This window comes from Saccoglossus kowalevskii, chromosome 6 (genome assembly GCF_978046115.1).
Source record: "Saccoglossus kowalevskii chromosome 6, keSacKowa6.1, whole genome shotgun sequence".
NCBI lineage: Eukaryota > Metazoa > Hemichordata > Enteropneusta > Harrimaniidae > Saccoglossus > Saccoglossus kowalevskii.
In genome coordinates, this window is record NC_140646.1 from 9,325,140 (window position 1) to 9,346,269 (window position 21,130).

Here is a 21,130-nt window from a genome sequence, read left to right on the forward strand (position 1 = left end):
TTTTTTTGTTTCTTCCACATTTCGACATGAAACGCGAGATTTGAAGAGCGCCACTTGTGTTAACAAACGTAAATTCTTTCAGTCCGATCAAAGAACAGGTGACAGTTTTGATCGGAGAGCGCTGTTGTTATTATGTTATTGTAGGAAGTGTAGGCGTGTACTCAAAGGTTCATCACATTGGTGAGTTATTTTTTAGTGAAAGCTAACTTTCTTCAAAAAAAATCACTTTTGGCTGCCTCAGTGGTCGTCCTGAAAGACCTTTTTGTTGCCTTCTACGCAAATTTATTCTTGGGAGAAAACCCGGTCAGGCGATCGACGAACACTGACAAAATGCGGTCATCGGCATTCACGAAGGGTTCATACATGGGGGGTTTGCGCGAAGGGGTTCATATGTGATACTTGCGACAAGATTTTCCCATATTTATCCAAACATTTTCTTGATTTGCGGTTAAGAATAAAGGAGTTGATTGTGAAAAAAATGCATACTTCCCACAATGCACCGCTGTATTCAGCCATATTTATCTGCAAGGTATTCTGGGAAGGCTAGTCATTGATATGCAAATTGTTGTGACAAACACTGAATACATTTACTAATGGTTTAATAAAAATCAGCTTTTGTTGGATGTTGTAACTCAGTTTGAGTTTGCCAATTAATTTGAATGTTAAAGAGTTCCACATGTCATCGCTTTAAAGTCACATTTAACATAAGTAATATTTTTTAATGATTATTTTTTTAATCACTGTTCAGCTATTTAAGTTTTAAGTAAATATTTTTGTATGATGTATGTATGCCAGCTATAGTTTTTTAATTGAATATTAATTAGACTTGATAGTTTTTACTACACATGTATTGCAACCACCTATTGTATAGGATATCTCAACAGTTATTAAAGAATACCAGATTTATTAAACAAATATAGTAATTTGTATTTTTTCTGAGCCTTAGAAAATTGCTACACAAGTTTAATAAATTTGATAGTCTCGGATCACAAATTTGAAATCCTGTTTATCCAATTTATTTATTAAATCACAGACTTTTAAACACACAAACTGTCAGTTTACACTTATGCAATTATGAAATAAGTTTGTTTTTTGAGCTATATTTATGGTTTCGAATATGTTTTGTTAGTATCATTATGTAACTGAAACTTACGATATTGATTTTGTCTTAAATTCTTGGAAAGTTTTTTTTATTGGTATTCTGATTGATTGTGCAGTTAATGTAATAACGGTGTCACATCATCAGGTAATAGGTATAACATTGAAATTGTGGCCCTGTATTTCCTTCACTGAATTGAACTATGGACATCAACTAAGTCTGAAGTGAGAAATTGTTTCAAATTGCCATACTAGAAGTAGGGTATAAAATGAAATTTTGTTTAAGTCACTCACGTTTTGCACTCGTGAATTGAAAAAGGAGTTTTCATTTTATACTACATGTATTAATTCTGGGTTCTCTGGTTGCTTAGCAACATCTGTACCATGTACATGAGGGGGAATCATTGAACGTTCATGTACTTCCAGTTAGCAGGAATAAGCAGATATTCTACTACAGCAGCTTCAGTTTCATACTGAACATATTAATTCTGTATTGTAGATATAAAGTTAATTTTTAAGAACAACCAATATATGTGTATAAGAATGTCAATAATTATACCATAGTGATTATTTATGACAATGAAAATCCAATAATCATAAAAAATTAACAAATTATCATAAGCAACTGGGCATTTTGTGCCAGGTTAGGTTCATTTTAAGGTTGTATTTTTTTTAAATTTAAATTGGTTTGTTCCCTTGTGCATTTGAGCCAGGATATTTTTGCAGAGAAATTCTGAGTTCACTGATCTCAACTCTGAATCAAGAGATGATTGACGATGTGAACTTTGTCAATTAGTTCATTTGCCAGAACTCCAATCTCAGTTGCTGTCATCAGAAATACAATCATATCAGTTCATAATCTGTATAAAGTCATAGAGTCATGTGTGGATTTACAGGAATAAATGTATGGACAATAAAAACTAGGTCACATGACCAAGAATGGTATAATTGTTATAGCCTTGTGCACTATATTACCTATGTGGCACGGATTTCCAACATAAATGGGGAGTTTCAGCAAAAATAATAGATTCTAGATCCAAGTTGTGCTTACATATAACTTTTATTGACTGAGTTTCACGTCGTCGAGCAGGGAGAGCAATACACAATAGGTTCACATGAAATAAAAACAAAAGCAAAAATAAGCATCGATAATACACTGGTTGTAAGAGTTAAGTGTGCGTTGTCATAACAACCACTAATAATGGCGGCCCACGATTTCACACAATCACATTCATTACAAGTAACTGCACTATAGCGAAACTTATATCCCAAGTTGAGTAATAAGTGACTGGTACTGAAAACTGAAAACAACATAAAAAGCAAGTATCACAAAGCGAAAAAAGTTAAATGTCTATGAAAGCTAGCGTTCGACAGCTTCATTGATAACACAGTACAGCGTGTAGCGGCGATGGCATCATGACTTCTAAGAATAACGATTAAATGATAGAAACTGAACAGAAATAACTACAATCTCGTCAAGTCAATTCCTTGAAACATAATGTACAAATACTGAAAGGCTAAATTACAGATGCAAATAATGAAAGCGAAATAGAACAGGGGTGGACTACTCTGTTCTATATGATTGTACAGGGAATTATTCTGTCCCGTTGCGGTATACTCAATCCTTACGTTTTGGTATTGTATACACAAATTGCTTAAAAGCTTGAATTGTCAGTTATCAGTAAAATGAATGCTAGATTTTCAATGAATGTCCAAGTTAAGATGACCCAGAATGTGATAAACTATTATTTTTTTATCCACAGTGAATCACAGATGCAGAAAACATGACAGAAATTGAAACTTTATCCCATATGGATGAGATGAAAAACTCATCATTGTCTAGCAGAGAAGTGGCTAGCTTGGCAACTAAATGCGACAATCCTAATCATTGTAAATCCGCTGAAGAAATGAACGTTGATGACAGTTCCAGAGAATATGTCAGTGATGACCAAGTTGATAGTGATAGTGATATGATGAAATTGGATAATGATAGTGATTCAGCAAGATGTATGAACAATGTGGCTGGAGTAAAATGTCAAACATCTTTACTATACAATGATGCTAATGACTTGCCTGATACTGAATCTGGGAAGCAAAGTATTGAGATCAAGACCATAGTTCCTGAGAATGAATCTGTAAAACATAGTATTAAGAGCAGAATTGGTGAATCAAGTGCAGCAGATTCAGTTCTACATATTAAGAATGTGAACAATGACTCAGACACTTCCAATAATGGAAAAACGAAAAGAAATGTACCATGGAATATGGATAAAGGGACCAAGAAGTGTCAGAATTTCAGAACAAATTTTTCAACTAGAAATGGAAATACAATTGTTGATGAAACACCTGTTGTAGGTCTTTCAGTGGATAAAGTAAAGTGTATGTTCAAGGATCTTAATCCCAAATCATCTGATTTTGAACAATTGCTGTGGGATTTAAATATCATTTCTTTACATACTGCATATGGCTTGCTTCATGGAGTAATTTACTACAATTGCGTGATATTTGGCACTGGCAATTCCGATGATCATCAAGCCATCTGTGCATGCTGCTTTAAAACTGGTCTAGACAAACAAATTGGATATGTTGAATATCCCACTCATGAATGCAGCTATATTCGAAAGTCAGACCTAGATTGTGATGTCACCAAAAGAAGATATGATGTATCCTTAAAAGCTGTTGGTCTGTATGATAAATATATGACCTATATCCCAAAACTTGGTTCGTTTTATCGTCATCCACTGCCAGGTCAAACTATTAACTTTTCCCTCCAGGCTATTGAACCATGTATAGTGCATGATTTGTGTCATGCAGTGATGCAGTTACCTTGGAAACTCTATCAAAAGAAACATGTAAGATTTTTTTTTATATAAAATGGGACTTTTCTTGAGGGTCGGCAAGGGGTGTTTTCGTAAGCTGTATGTAATCAATTGTTTATATTTTCGTAATAATGCAATTTAAATAAATAAAAAATGTAAATCGTAGACATGGGCAAAGGTGTAAAATCAGCTATTTTATTCGTTCATAATTTGTACTACAAAGATATTATTTTTTATAAACATATAAAGCATTTTCCAAATGAAATATTGTAATTCATATGCAATTTCCAATTTTGATTCTTAAAACACATACTAGATTGGCTGTACTTGTACATGGTGGTCTTCCCTCAGTCACATACTGGATTGGCTGTACTTGTACATGGTGGTCTGCCCTCAGTCACATACTAGATTGGCTGTACTTGTACATGGTAGTCTGCCCTCATTCACATACTGGATTGGCTGTACTTGTACATGGTGGTCTGCCATTAGTCACATACTGGATTGGCTGTACTTGTACATGGTGGTCTGCCCTCAGTCACATACTGGATTGGCTGTACTTGTACATGGTGGTCTGCCCTCATTCACATACTGGATTGGCTGTACTTGTACATGGTGGTCTGCCCTCAGTCACATACTGGATTGGCTGTACTTGTACATGGTGGTCTGCCCTCAGTCACATACTATATTGACTGTACTTATACATGGTGGTGTGCCCTCATTCACATACTGGATTGGCTCTACTTGTACTTGGTGGTCTGCCCTCAGTCACATACTAAATTGGCTGTACTTGTACATGGTGGTGTGCCCTCAGTCACATACCAGTTGGCTGTAATGGTGTGCTCTCAGTCACATACTAGATTGGCTGTACTTGTACTTGGTGGTCTGCCCTCAGTCACATACTATATTGACTGTACTTATACGTGGTGGTGTGCCCTCATTCACATACTGGATTGCTCTACTTGTACTTGGTGGTCTGCCCTCAGTCACATACTAAATTGGCTGTACTTGTACATGGTGGTGTGCCCTCAGTCACATACCAGTTGGCTGTAATGGTGTGCTCTCAGTCACATACTAGATTGGCTGTACTTGTACTTGGTGGTCTGCCCTCAGTCACATACTAGATTGGCTGTACTTGTACATGGTGGTGTGCCCCAGTCACATACTATATTGGCTGTACTTGTACATGGTGATGTATTCTCATTCACATACTAGATTGGCTGTACTTGTACATGGTGGTCTGCCCTCAGTCATACACTAGATTGGCTGTACTTGTACTTGGTGGTGTGTCCTCAGTCACATACTAGATTGGCTATACTTGTATATGGTGGTGTGCCCTCAGTCACATACTAATTTGGCTGTACTTGTACATGGTCGTATGCCCTCAATCACATACTGGATTGCTTGTACTTGTACATGGTGGTCTGCCCTCAGTCACATACTGGATTGGCTGTACTTGTACATGGTGGTCTGCCCTCAGTCACTTACTGGATTGGCTGTACTTGTACATGGTGGTCTGCCCTCAGTCACATTCTGGATTGGCTGTACTTGTACATGGTGTCTGCCCTCATTCACATACTGGATTGGCTGTACTTGTACATGGTGTCTGCCCTCAGTCACATACTGGATTGGCTGTACTAGTACATGGTGGTGTGTCCTCAGTCACATACTGGATTGGCTGTACTTGTACATGGTGGTCTGCCATTAGTCACATACTGGATTGTCTGTACTTGTACATGGTGGTCTGCCATTAGTCACATACTGGATTGGCTGTACTTGTACATGGTGGTCTGCCCTCAGTCACATACTGGATTGGCTGTACTTGTACATGGTGGTCTGCCCTCAGTCATATACTGGATTGGCTGTATTTGTACATGGTGTCTGCCCTCAGTCACATACTGGATTGGCTCTACTTGTACATGGTGTCTGCCCTCATTCACATACTGGATTGGCTGTACTTGTACATGGTGTCTGCCCTCATTCACATACTGGATTGGCTGTACTTGTACATGGTGGTCTGCCCTCATTCACATACTGGATTGGCTGTACTTGTACATGGTGGTGTGTCCTCAGTCACTTACTGGATTGGCTGTACTTGTACATGGTGGTCTGCCATTAGTCACATACTGGATTGGCTGGACTTGTATATGGTGGTGTGCCCTCAGTCACATACTAGATTGGCTGTACTTGTACATGGTGGTCTGCCCTCAGTCACATACTGGATTGGCTGTACTTGTACATGGTAGTTTGCCTTCAGTCACATACTGGATTGGCTGTACTTGTACATGGTGGTCTGCCCTCAGTCACATACTGGATTGGCTGTACTTGTACATGGTGTCTGCCCTCATTCACATACTGGATTGGCTGTACTTGTACATGGTGGTCTGCCCTCAGTCACATACTGGATTGGCTGTACTTTTGCATGGTGGTCTGCCCTCAGTCACATACTGGATTGGCTGTACTTGTACATGGTGGTCTGCCCTCAGTCACATACTGGATTGGCTGTATTTGTACACGGTGTCTGCCCTCAGTCACATACTGGATTGGCTGTACTTGTACATGGTGTCTGCCCTCAGTCACATACTGGATTGGCTCTACTTGTACATGGTGGTGTGTCCTCAGTCACATACTGGATTGGCTGTACTTGTACATGGTGGTCTGCCATTAGTCACATACAGGATTGTCTGTACTTGTACATGGTGGTCTGCCATTAGTCACATACTGGATTGTCTGTACTTGTACATGGTGGTCTGCCCTCAGTCACATACTGGATTGGCTGTACTTGTACATGGTAGTCTGCCCTCAGTCACATACTGGATTGGCTGTACTTGTACATGGTGTCTGCCCTCATTCACATACTGGATTGGCTGTACTTGTACATGGTAGTCTGCCCTCAGTCACATACTGGATTGGCTGTACTTGTACATGGTGATCTGCCCTCAGTCACATACTGGATTGGCTGTACTTGTACATGGTGTCTGCCCTCATTCACATACTGGATTGGCTGTACTTGTACATGGTGGTCTGCCCTCAGTCACATACTGGATTGGCTGTACTTTTACATGGTGGTCTGCCCTCAGTCACATACTGGATTGGCTGTACTTGTACATGGTGGTCTGCCCTCAATCACATACTGGATTGGCTGTATTTGTACATGGTGTCTGCCCTCAGTCACATACTGGATTGGCTCTACTTGTACATGGTGTCTGCCCTCATTCACATACTGGATTGGCTGTACTTGTACATGGTGTCTGCCCTAATTCACATACTGGATTGGCTGTACTTGTACATGGTGGTCTGCCCTCAGTCACATACTGGATTGGCTGTACTTGTACATGGTGGTCTGCCCTCAGTCATATACTGGATTGGCTGTACTTGTACATGGTGGTCTGCCCTCAGTCACATACTGGATTGGCTGTACTTGTACATGGTGGTCTGCCCTCATTCACATACTGGATTGGCTGTACTTGTACATGGTGGTCTTCCCTCAGTCACATACTGGATTGGCTGTACTTGTACATGGTGGTCTGCCCTCAGTCACATACTGGATTGGCTCTACTTGTAGTTGGATGGATGAAACGATTAATGGGTGGATGGATGTGGGTGACTTCTTTTCAAAAATGCTGAACCATTTGAATTAATGTTTGTTGTGTTGCCTCGATAAGGATAGCTACAAATCTGTAGATGGAAGTTGATTTGCCAAAAATTACACATTAAGTTCATATGCCCTGAAAAGTGTGGTAAAATGCAAATGATATGCAGATTTTTACAAATCTCTTTGGTATCCTGATAACTGCTAGTCTAATTTCAATCAAACTTGGTTTATAGGGGGATAATGCAAAACCTGGTAAAGTTTTGGTGGACAATTTTCTTTCATCTCTATTTGTTTAATAATTTTGGTCTGTTTGGTCCAAGTCCTTTATATATTTTTTTCAAAATATTCTTGCCTCACGCATAGGAGTTGATTCAGTTTAGTTTGTCTGTGTAGGTGTCTGTAATTATGGATGTCTGACTGTTTCATCAATGATTTCAATGAAACTTGGTATTTAGATGCTTTGGAATTGGGCACAGATTGCATCAGGTTTTTGTGGAAATCCCACATACTGTATGACAGTCATGCAATAGTGTTATACACAGACTGAAAACACACAAAGATTTTTTTGGCAAAAAACGTTTAGTGACAGGTACCTATGTTTTAACATTCACTTTGTCTTTTTCAGACTTCACTGAAATTAATGCCTACCTCTTTAAAGAAGACTATTTGTGGAAAGAACACAGGCAAAGAATGTGATAATAACTTGAATACAGTTCAATATTCTGGTAGAAATTCTCAAGTAGTTGGACAGAACTCTAAACATTTGTCAGATGAAAATAAAAGCATAAAAGATATCAAGAAAAAAACAGCTTGCCAGCTTGGTGACATTTCTAATGGAATGGGCTTTGATAATTATAATGACAATGACAAGTCTCTTAACAATACAGAATTAGAGGTCACATGTTCAACTGAGTGTCACAAAACAAGTGAGGAAACCAAAGTTGGGGATGAAAATCTGGTGATGGTTGAAGATATGAATTTGGATTCACAGACGTCAAATATGGATTCAAGATTTGGGAATAAAGACAGCAGGAGCCAAACTTCAAGCAAGCAGGTGGTTAATTATAGAAACAAGATTGATTGCAGTAGCAATTTAAACTTGGCTGCTGAGAAAAATAATGCAATCCATAAAGAAAATGATAATGAACAGAACAATGTGCGTCATGACAACCAGAGTGATTGTGATGATGGCAGTGGTGTCTCTGGAATCATTGACAGCAATGCTGTGAGAAAAACTGATGAGCATGCAGACTTGCAAAAAGATTCAGACAATGGTAGGATTCTCTTTTAATTGATTTTCCCAGAATATTTATTTTATATGCAGAAACAACTAATTGATTTACTGTATTACTGGGTGATCTATTCATTCATAAGATTTTCATTCATTTTTTAGCTCCGCTTTCGACTTTGTTGAGCGGAGCTTATCACATGAGTGATTGTCCGTTGTTGTCATCGTCCGTGTCAATGTTTTACTTTTTGACTTCTTCTTGAAAACTACTAGCCTGAATGCTTTGATACTTGGTGTATATGTACCTTGGGTAGACCTCTCTTAGTTTTGTTGATTTCATGTTGATATCTTCAATTCTCTAATTTTGGTGAATATTTTTGTCATTTTTGGTAAAAAGTGATATTTTCGACTTCTTGTTAAAAACCGCAAGTCCAATTGATTTGATACTACATATATAGGTACTACATGTGGACCTCTCTCAGATTTGTTCATTTCGTGATGATATCTTCAATTCTCTAATTTTGGTGAATATTTTTGTCATTTTTGGTAAAAAGTGATATTTTCGACTTCTTGTTAAAAACCGCAAGTCCAATTGATTTGATACTACATATATAGGTACTACATGTGGACCTCTCTCAGATTTGTTCATTTCGTGATGATATCTTCAATTCTCTAATTTTGGTGAATATTTTTGTCATTTTTGGTAAAAAGTGATATTTTCGACTTCTTGTTAAAAACCGCAAGTCCGATTGCTTTGATATTACGTATATAGGTACTACATGTGGACCTCTCTCAGATTTGTTCATTTTGTGATGATATTTTCAATTGTCTAATTTTGGTAAATATTTTTGTAATTTTTGGTAAAAAGTGATATTTTCGACTTCTTGTTAAAAACCAATAGTTCAATTGCTTTGATATTACATATATAGATACTACATGTAGACCTTTCTCAGATTTGTTCATTTTGTGATGATATCTTCAGTTCTCTAATTTGGTGAATATTTTTGCCATTTTTGGTAAAAAGTGATATTTTCGACTTCTTGTTAAAAACTGTAAGTCCGATTGCTTTGATACTATTCATATTGTTCATTTTCTAATGATGTCTTCAGTTCTTTAATTGAAATGTGCATTGCTAACAGCGGAGCTATCTCAGCCGATAGGCTGCTTGTTTGTAAAAAGTGATATTTTTGACTTCTTGTTAAAAACCGCAAGTTCAATTGCTTTGATATTACATATATAAGTACTACATGTGGACCTCTCTCAGATTTGTTCATTTTGTAATGATATCTTTAATTCTCTAATTTTGGTGAATATTTTTGTCATTTTTGGTAAAAAGTTACGTTTTTGATTTCTTGTTAAAAAACGCAAGTCCAATTGCTTTGATATTACATAATTAGGTACTACATGTGGACCTCTCTCAGATTTGTTCATTTTAATTCTCTAATTTTGATGAATATTTTTGGTAAAAATTATATTTTCGACTTCTTGTTGAAAACAGGAAGTCCCATTGCTTTGATACTATACATATTGTTCATTTTCTAATGATATCTTCTGTTCTTTAATTGAAATGTGCATTGCTAACAGCGGAGCTATCTCAGCCGGCAGGCTGCTTGTTTTTTTTAATGATAACCAATGGGTAACAAGGCATATTTACAGGATTCTCAATGAACAAATTTAAGGCCCTACTGGAAACTCAATACTAGCTTGTTGAGAGATGGTGTAGAAGGGAAATTTTCACTTTTTTCTTGATTTTTCAAAAATTGATAAAACGGTTACTTTAGACCTTGATACATCATCCCACGTTTACAAAAGATCGAAATTGCGAAATAACGTTGCTTAAATTAGTGTTTTAAAACGCTAGCAGAAAAGACTACAACTGCCGTTTTGTGGATATTTGCATAATGTTTATCTTTGGAACGGTTTAAATGATAACATCTTATCTGTATACCGGTACTCTGTTGTTGACGATTCTGATATAACGGGTGATAAGCTTCCCGTCGCAAACAATGCGTGTTTATCTAACGTCCATTGTCAGCATTATTGTCAGTCGAGACTTTGTCAGAGAGACATGGTCATACAGTCCGGGCATACAGTACTTATTTCACGCAACCTTCCGCTTTTACATCGACCGCTTATTTTGTCCGACCGGAAACCGTTCGCATTTTAATTGCGTTTTTTTTTCGCTCGCTCGCTCATTGAAACACCGACCGCTCGCCCAAACACTGATCACTGGCACATGAGTGGTCGAAATGGTGGTTTTGATAGTAAAGTGTAAACATACAACTAGTATTAAGTATTATTAAATTCTGAATGACACTTCAAATCTAATAGTTGTATGACACTTGTATCATGAAAGCAACTGAACTGGGACCTCTTGTTACGTTTTTTGGGTGCTTGTTCTAGATGTAATATTTTAAATTATTTTAATGAGACAGTTACGTGAAAAAAGCATAGGTAACTCATTTTGACAGATCAGAGAAACGAAGAAATGTTAATGATTAATTTCAAAAACAACGATCCCACTGAATCCACGTCGGTCGGTCTGGTGAAATTTGACATTCAATTTTCAAAAATAAGTCACGATCATTGAATGTAAAACTGTTTCCACAAAAAATATTTTTGACTAAAAACGGCTACGTGCCCTGAAAAAATCGAACAGAGCTTGACATGTATGAATATTTTATTGGGCTTAAAAATAACGTGTCAAATTTAGTTATAGCCATAAATATTTGGTGGCCAGTCGATGAACAGTTCGAAACCCAGGATTTACACGGAAGTCCTCCAGGGCTGAAAATCATCGACCCTACTCTGGTTTACTTTATTTCCAAACTTGCAGCGAAAACTGATTCGCCATGGAATCTAATGTATCTCAGCCTAGTATTTTCTTCTTGAACTGAGATAAAATTCTATCCGTTTGTCAAAATATACCAATGTTTTTCAGCTAATAATTTTGAAGCCGGAAATTGGATGGTGCGACGACCCTTCATGGATTCAAATAAAATAACGCAAGTGATTGATAAGAATGATTATTAATATTTTCCCCGATGCTCTTCGAATTTTTTTTTATTTTTTTTATTTCAAGGTATGAAATGGCTAGTTGAAGTTGCATCGTCTTCAATGCGGCTGTTTCACCGCGGACAACTCTAGCTCTGTTTTATTACCTTGCCCGTACCATTAAAGATGGAAGGGAAAGGTATATTAAGGGAAAAATTTTGTCTGGCGTTGTCGTTGTTGTTGTTGTTGTTGTTGTCGTTGTCGTCGTTGTCGTCGTTAATAATTGTTATTGTGTGCATAATAACTTTACTAATTCTATTCCAAACTTCATCAAACTTGGTCACCTTATTCATCAGTATAAAGTTGTTCCTGAGTATGAACAACAGATGTCCTGTATGAAAATATCATGCAAAAATTGAGAAAATCTGATAAAATATTTTGACTGTTTCTACTTGACTGATCACTGGTGATACACATCAAAGGTCACTGATCTCAGTGGAAATATGCATTGTTGTATGTGTTCAATGAAGCAAATGATTTATCTTGTAATAATATCCTTGGTAATGTATCTCAGAATCCCATACTGGGTTTCAAAACCAACTCATGGAGAGATTGCACAGTCTGATACACATTTGCAAACCTACCAATAAAATCTTTACAGAAAACAAGATGTCAGAAAATCAATATAAGCACTCCTATGAACTGGGTGCCTAACTTTGATCAAGATCTGAAGCTAATAGAAAATCTGTTTAGTTCAAAGTTATCAAATCAAAAACAATACATAAAAAATACATAAAAAGCAAAACATTTCATCCACATTTTAAAAAGAAAATTGTTCTAAAATATATGTATTCTGTATTCGACAAACAGTTCATTCGACTAATGAAAACTCACAGGAATATGTTTCAGCTATTAGAACAGAATGATATAGTTTTTATAATACTGGTTTAAAAACGCACTTCAAAGATTGCAGTGTTTGAAGATGTAGATTTTCAGGAGGCAACAGTACTGTTGACTTCTTTCTCCACTGAACACCAACTAACTATTTAAGTTGATTTGCATACAAAGCAGAGCTTGCAACATGATAGCTATTCATAAAGGGTGTTTTTTTTTTTTTACTTTTCATATAATACAGTAGTCACACAATGAGGCAGTTCATATTTGTCTCGGTGAATCATTAATTTTTGACTGACACCTATACAAAATACTTGGATAAAAGCCAGCTAAGATTTTCTGTTATCTTGCATGTTTTATGAATCTATTCACGTCTAAATGCAGCACTTTTTTTTGCGATGAGGCATTTGTTTTTATACTAAAATATCTGAATTACTTTGAATAAAGCTGGAAATTATGTCCCTTAAAATAATTAAACAAATAAGGCACCAATGTTTTTGTAAGATATTTACATCTTTAAAGGACATTCCGTAGACTGATTCCCCACTGTTGGTTCAACCCCAAAACTTGTTTGTATTCAAAATTAATTATGACAATGCATATTTATATTGAAACAAAATATGTTAAAGGGAATTATATTATATAACAAAGGGCAAGGTCACCAGAGTTCAACTATGTTTAGATCTCTTATCAGAGACACTTGAAGGATTAGCTTGTTTGTAAACTGTCAGCGTGTACAGTGGGACAGTAATGTTTGTCAGAGGATTATCCCTCGTTGTTCGTTTGCATAACAATGAAAACCCAAACGTTCCTGGAGTACGGACTCAAATGCCAGCAGTTTTCTTCATTTTTCACGCTCCAGCTTGAAATTATTCATTATCTGACACTCTATATGAGTTCTATGATATCAGTGGTTAATATGTTTGGCCATTTTTAGTGTATATTCATATTAATGCAGCAAGTCTACAATGTTTAATTAACCAGCTAACTGTTTTTCGTGTTTTTCTCGAGTTGAAGTTTTGATTGAGTACGACTCATTGGGAACGCCACCAAATCAAGTGCATTCGGACTAGAACATTCAAACTCACAGTTATCGTTCAAAAGATAATGATGGTGCGAAATATGTCTGGGTTTTTAAAGAAAATGCTTTGTCACAGAATAATAGTCTGTTAAAGGTACCAAGTATGAAATAATTTGGGGACAAAAAAACAAACCTGTATAGAAATCGGAATAATAGGTCTTTTGATTACCGCGGACACATTTCAATGGACTTGATTACAGACAATGCATGACGTAAATTTCACCAGGAAATTCCGCAGTGTGTTCTCGCAATCGCGGACTTAGTAATTTTTACAAGATTCGCCATTTTTGATGTCACGTGATAATTATGTAAACAATGACTGTCCAGTTTGTGCGAACTTGTACCTCTATACTTAGTCTTTTGAAATATATAAGCTAAATTACTGTTCTGAACAAGACAACAGACAGAGAATGTTTTATTCGAAAACGTCACAAAGCCCTTTTCGCTACCTTAATAGAAGATAAATTTCCAAACTGGTTGGAGGAGGGGGCTGTTTTAGAAGATAAATGGTCCCTGTGGGACTGGATAAAATTTTGCATTAAGAAAACAACAATACAGTATTGTAAACAAGAGTAGGGAAAGGGCAAAAAAAAATCTCAAACTTAGAATGTAGCTGTACTATTCTCGTGGAGCAGTTAGCTGAATATCAAATGAACACCAGTTCAAGTTTATTCAATTACTTATATAGGCTCTTAATTTATGCATACAATTCATTCAGGTGGGAATGCTATTCATATGTAAACTAGATCACTACAGTAGCTTAGAAGAATTAGAATCTAAAATGGGTGAAGATCCAACAGTAGAAATTATAAATGAACATGAAAAAATTAAAAATGATCTACAACGTGAATATGATGTCATCACTGATGGCATGAATATAGATCTAGGGCAAATTGGGTGGAAATGAGGAAAAAAATAATAAATACTTTTTACAATTAGAAAAGTTGAACAATGTGATGGCACATTCATTTCTACTACAAAAGAAATCAGTATAGAAATAAAATCATTCTACCTCTATTCCTCTGGTTTGGACATTTCCAATGAAAATTTCAACCCTCTACAAGTATCGTTTTTAGAAAATGTAGAAGTCCCACAATTAACAGAGGAACAAGCAATAACATGTGAAGGTAAAATTACATTAGATGAAGCCGTTGACCCCCGGAAATGATGGGTTTATAGATTTCTATAAATGTTTCCGAGCTCTTTGAATAAGGCTTACGAAAAAGGCTAATTATCTCACACACAGCGTCAAGGGGATTTGTTAAAATTTGATATAACAAACTAAGGGGAAAAGATGATAGGGGTGAAATTCACAGACTGTCATATCCATATATTAAACAATGTACTGCACAACAGGTTACTCCAGGTATTATTGCTCAGGGCTTCATCGCTCCTAAATCAGAAAGTATTTTGGCAGATTTTTTAAATGAGGCAATACATGAATGGAAATATATATATCGTTTGCCATTTAAATTAACAATTAAGAGAGTTCCAGTGGAAGGTTAATCATAACCTTCTCACTACAAACATAAGATTACACAAAATTAGACCTGAAATTTGTGAAACCAAGCTATGTACATTTTGCCAGGGGGAGGATGAAACATTAATACATCTTATGGTTGATTGTCCATTGGTGAATATTTTTTGAACAAATTTCTCAGAAAATTGGGGCAGGAATTTTGGGCGAAGATGCTTTATTAACGCAGTGTCAATAGTGTTGGGAAACTCGCTGTTCCCAATATTACAAAATTTTTTAATATTGATAGCAAAGAGGTATATTTACATATGTAGATGTCAAAATAGAATTCCCTATTTTAAGCCTTTTGAACCATTTCTACACAATATACAAAAAATAGAATATATAATAGCCAACAAAAAAGAGGAACTTGAGCAGCACCTTAAAAATGAGGCAAGTTCCTTGCAATATTGGCAAAGTAATACACTGGGTTTATTGGTTGAAAATATTGATGTGACATAATATTAAGACCACATTTGTGTCAATCACATTTTAATGTCTGACATAGTGTATGAACAGTTAGTTAAAGATTGTACTTTTCTATGATGTAATTTTTCCACGATGCAATGTATGTACTACATGTAAGTTGTTGTACTATTGTACTAAGACTCAATAAAAGTTTATTAAACATAAAAAAAAAAAAAAAAAAATTAAAGTAAACCCTACTACTACTACTAATAACAATAAAATGATACAATAAAACAATACTCATCATCAATATTGTCAAGCATTCCTGAATGAAGTTTTATCTTTCTATGTTTGAACAAAATCATTTTTTATGTAGAATTATGCATATGAAGAATATAGTTCCTTTTATAGCATAATATATATGTAACACTTTCCGAAATTGTTCTTATTTTTATTACAGAAGTTGAAAAGGAGGCTTGTGATGTATATCTGGCAAAGAGATCAGTTGTTACTGATGAACTCCTGTTTGCATTTGGTTTAGATTTGGCAAAAGAACTGGCAGAGGATCCTATTTTATCAGAGATAAGGAAAGAAAAAGAAGAACCTGAGATGCAAGACAAGGAATTCAGCAACAACTCAAAACCTAAAGCTGAGACAACCAATCAAGGTAGTGCTACATGCGCTCCTACATCTGCATCAATGCCAAATTCAACTGGAGCTTCTTTTGTGAAGGTGGTTTCTATGGCAACAACAGCAATGTTCAATCAACCTCCAGTAAATATAGCCAGCACGAAACTAGCAGCCCAGTATGTACCGGCACAGCATCCAATAAAACGAGTACGTCCACATCAAATAACTGTACAGCATCTTCTTCAATCTGCCAGACAGCAACGCATAGTTAGTATACAGCAGCAACAGATTGCCAGACAACCAATCTCCATGGTAGTGCAACAAACATTCTCTTCACCTGCTCCAAATACTCCAGTTGCTCCAGGTGCTGTGGTTGCTAGGCAACCTATGGTTGCACCTCAAAGTGCTTGTCATGTGGTTCATCCACCTGATATTCTCTATATCAAAATGGTTCATAATCTTGAGCTGTATCGCTGTGCTAGATGCTATGCTGCAATGGCTCACACTTACCCAAATGCAGGCGTTCTACAACCAGCTATCCTTGATATTGTGGTAGAACATGTCAAAATACAACATAATGTCACTAATTTCACATTAGTGAGCAAATCGCCAGCATTTAAGTTCTATAGATGTGTGCATTGTACATACCAGACATTCCGCCATGCTACCATATTGATGCATCTATCCACTCTCCATCCACACTATATTCCCGGCACATCAACAACCAGTGAAGTTGCTTCCTGTAAAGATGCCATCAAAACTATCAAACCCAATGGTGAATCAGTTTACAAATGTAGACGTTGTCCTTATGAAGGCAGCACAATCATGGCAATATCATACCATTGTGGCCTTAAACACAATTCTCATCTAAAGTCTGAAGTAACTGTTCCAAGGGTCAGTGTTGTTGAATCGGTCCAACTGCCAATGTTGGTTTGTACAAACTGTTCTTTTTCAACTTCCAACAGATCAGTGCTGACAAGTCACATGAAGTATTGCTCAAGATTGGTTGGTGAGAATGAAATTATGTCAACGGCCAAGACTGTAGACTATGTCACTGTTAAAACATATGGTGGCTCTACACAGTACACCTGTAAACACTGTACTTATAGAACAGAGAAACTGATGTCTATAACCTACCATGTGAAGAAGAACCACCAGGGATCTGATGTATATCGATGTAAGCTCTGCCCCTTTGCATCTTATGTATCCGCTACATTAGTTGCACATTATCATGAACATCATTATGGAGTCATCCCCGGGACACCGGATATGCGAAATGATATTGGTCCAGTATTTGAAATTGACAGCACCAACAGAGAGATCAGTGTCAACTTTGCTGTACTCCAGCGATGCAAGCTATGCATGTTGATGTTTTTAAAAGTAGAAGAATGTGAAATGCACATTCAAAAAGCTCATGCATCTTTTGCTAAGAATCCACAGAACTGTCACGACAGAGTTAAATTGCCCAATTCATGCCTTCCGACTCAATTACTGAATGATCTTTCTTTAAATGGTCATTGTTGTGGTCATATACCACCTCAGGCAGCACAATTATGCCAATCAACGTCACAGGAAATGTTTATAGGATCTGCATGTACAACGGGTATGAAAGCACAGAAAAGGAAATCAACAACATGTGGAAAATCTGACATTGGTTCTAAAAAGAAAGTAAAGATAGGTAATTGTACTGAGAAGAAAACTGCAAAATGTGACAATGGGGACGAAACTGCTGAAATGGACACTGATAAAGTCATGCTTGACTATCTCATCACATTGACTGAAAGTCAAGGAAGGACTGTCTCATTTGGTTGTGATACTTGTGAAGAGAGTTTCATGAGATATCAAGCATTCACAGCACATAAATGTTTTCAACATGATTCTGAAGAATGTCAGTGTTTAGTTTTTGTGCCAAAGAGTACGGTGTTAAGACATTTTGAAGCAAGTGACAATCCATCCAAGTGGGTATGTAATATATGCCGTATTTTGGTCCACAAAAACATAAATCTCCCCAAACATCTCAGCAAACATTTATTACCATCTGTACAATTAATGTTCAGTGGAGAGTTGTCAAAAAAGAAGAATCAGTCATTGAAGAAGCACATGCAACCTCAGCAGGGTAAAAATAACTGGTCGTGTGTTTCTGATCATCGTGGGTCCTCTGAGGATTTCATAGAAGTAGACCTGAGTTGCTATTACAAGTGCACGTCAAGGCTCAAGTCACCAGTGAAAGCCTCAAAATTGTATGCCTGTAAATCTCGAAAGTGTTGCTTTGAATCTGACTTCATGGAAGAAGTGGCAGGTCATCTTGGTATTCATCTGAAGTGTGAGATTCTATTCAGACCAAGTAACGGGAAACTGATCATGAAAAAAGATGACATCCACACATTCTTTGAAGCACAGAATAGAGGTAGTAAAAAGCGTTTTCGTTATTGCTGCACACTGTGTGGTTTAAATGTGACTGCTTCATCAATAACGCAACACCTACAACGATGTCTGCTGAATCCACCGGCTGGAAAGACAGAGACTGAAGACGTGGAGCAAGAAACTTCACCAGAAACATCATTGATGAACGAAATAGAAAACACAGATAAGGAACCAGTGGAAATGAACACACAAGAAGCAATCAACCATTTTATTCCTGTCTTTGATATGAAAACTAAAAACTTTAAATTTGTTTGTATATTTCCTGATTGTACATTCCAATTGCAGAATGCAGATTTGGCGACCTTTCACCTCACCTCACACATAAAACGCAAGATCATCCCAGTTATGACTCCTGTAAACATCCCAGACGAGGAAACCTTGAAATTTTTCAAAGAAACCAACATAAAAGATATTGGATATCTTTTTTGTAAAGAAGACAACTGTTCCTATCATGTATTGATTGAAGAGGGTTTTATACAGAAAGCAAAAGAGCACCGACGTGAATGTCACAGTCTTATGGATGATGTGTGGACCAATGACACAACATGCCTTACAGTCCAAGTGAATGATATTAAGTCTTTTTTTCCCAAGTCTGGTGAGGCTTTAATTCAGAAGGGGGAACAAAGCTATTGGGTTCCTATTTTGCAATGTCATCACAATTGTGGATTTCAGGCACCATGTGACAAATATGCCACATTTGTTGAACATTTTGAAAGTCACATGGAGTCAAAGATTAGGATTATACACTCAGCTTCTCAGAATGATGTAGTGTCACATAAGGAGAAGGCCAAACCAAGGAGGGATAGGGCAGAGATAAAGTCAGCTGATTCATCTGGTAATAGTTGCAGGTCAAAGATAAAGTCACATGACAGTTGCAGTTCAAATATAGTGTTGAATGATTCTTCTGACGGCAATGTAAGACCCAGTATGAAGGCAGGTGATAAAGGTGACATTCTAAAGTGCAGGTCAATTGTGAAGGCTGATGCATCACAAGATAATTGTGTGTCACATTTGAAATCCGATAATGCTTCATATGATAGTGACAGACCCCAGATAAACTCTGATGACACACCAGAGGGCAGCAAGAAGGATGAAACAGCATTTCAGGAGACCAAGATGTTGCTCAAGGATGTGATATCCCACTATGATGAAGAGATCATTAATGTGCGTACATCCACCGTATCTTATGGCAAACCACAGTACACTTGTAAAAAGTGTGATTTTCAAACTTTGAAAGCCTCTGCTTTGTCCACCCACCTTGAAATACATCTTGGTCAAAAGATCATTGTTATAAGTTCACATAAAGTAAGGAATTATGTGCAACCAGTATTTCAGTTAAAATCACCAATACAAAATAAAGCTGAGAAAAAGAAGGGTAAAATTAAATTGGCTACTACACGGATGGACACATCAACAAAATATTATGCTAGGAAGAAAAAGGAGGTTTTGCGAAAAAAGTACAGTTTGAACAAAAAAGCCAAGGTTGGAAAGAGTGCAAGGAGAAGAAAGAAACTTGGAAACAGTGGCATAGAGAAAAGTAAGAAAACAAGTCAGGATGGAAGTGTTTTGGATTCTTTAACGACTGATACTGGCATGACTGAGATGAACAAGCAGAGGGTATCAAGGAGGAAAAGCAGTAGGCCACAAAAAATTGTCAAGTTTGGAAATTCAGGAAGTGACTCAAACAAAGCACAAAATCAGAGTATAAAAATTAAGATAGAACCTGAGGAAGTAGTTGCAGCTTCAGCAGAACCTCTCAAGACTGTTGAAAATTCTGCCTTCCAAGAAAGTATACGTGAGCTGAAGACATGGGTTCAAACTAGTAATGCTAAGATTAAATTAACCTTGAAGGAATGTCTATATTATTTTGAGGAAGACTTACAGATGAAGGAAAAACGGGGTAAACAAAAGATGTCCTATGCCAAAGTACTGTACACATGCAAAGGTTGTGACTTTAAAAGTGATAATGCAGAGACTATGCCCGGACATATTGATTTCCATATGGCTAATCTGGTATGAGTAGTTGAGAAATAAGTCCATGCCCGGACATATTGATTTCCATATAGCTAGTCTGGTATGAGTAGTTGAAAAATGCGACCATGCCTGGGCATATTGATTTCCATATGGCTAATCTGGTATGAGTAGTTAAGAAATGAGACCATGCCCGGACATATTGATTTCCATATGGCTAATCTGGTATGAGTAGTTGAGAAATGAACCCATGCCCGACCATACTGATTTCCATATGGCTAATCTGGTATGAGTAGTTGAGAAATGAATCCATGCCCGGACGTATTGATTTCATTATGTTCGGACATAATGATTTCCTTATGGCTAATCTGGTATGAGTAGTTGAGAAATGAGACCATGCCCGGACATATTGATTTCCATATGGCTAATCTGGTATGAGTAGTTGAGAAATACATGTAAGTCCATGCCCAGACAT

At 36.8% G+C, this 21,130-nt stretch overlaps 1 protein-coding gene across 1 annotated transcript; it reads left to right on the forward strand.

Annotated features, from left to right (window-relative positions):
* The first annotated feature begins 92 nt into the window (after positions 1-92).
* On the forward strand, positions 93-20,724 carry LOC102807561 (uncharacterized). The gene is made up of 4 exons (XM_006814704.3): positions 93-180; positions 2,862-3,950; positions 8,135-8,783; positions 16,091-20,724. The coding sequence occupies exons 2-4, from the start codon at positions 2,883-2,885 to the stop codon at positions 20,701-20,703; spliced, it is 6,330 nt and encodes a 2,109-aa protein (XP_006814767.2). The 5' UTR covers positions 93-180; positions 2,862-2,882; the 3' UTR covers positions 20,704-20,724.
* The last annotated feature ends 406 nt before the right edge of the window (positions 20,725-21,130 follow it).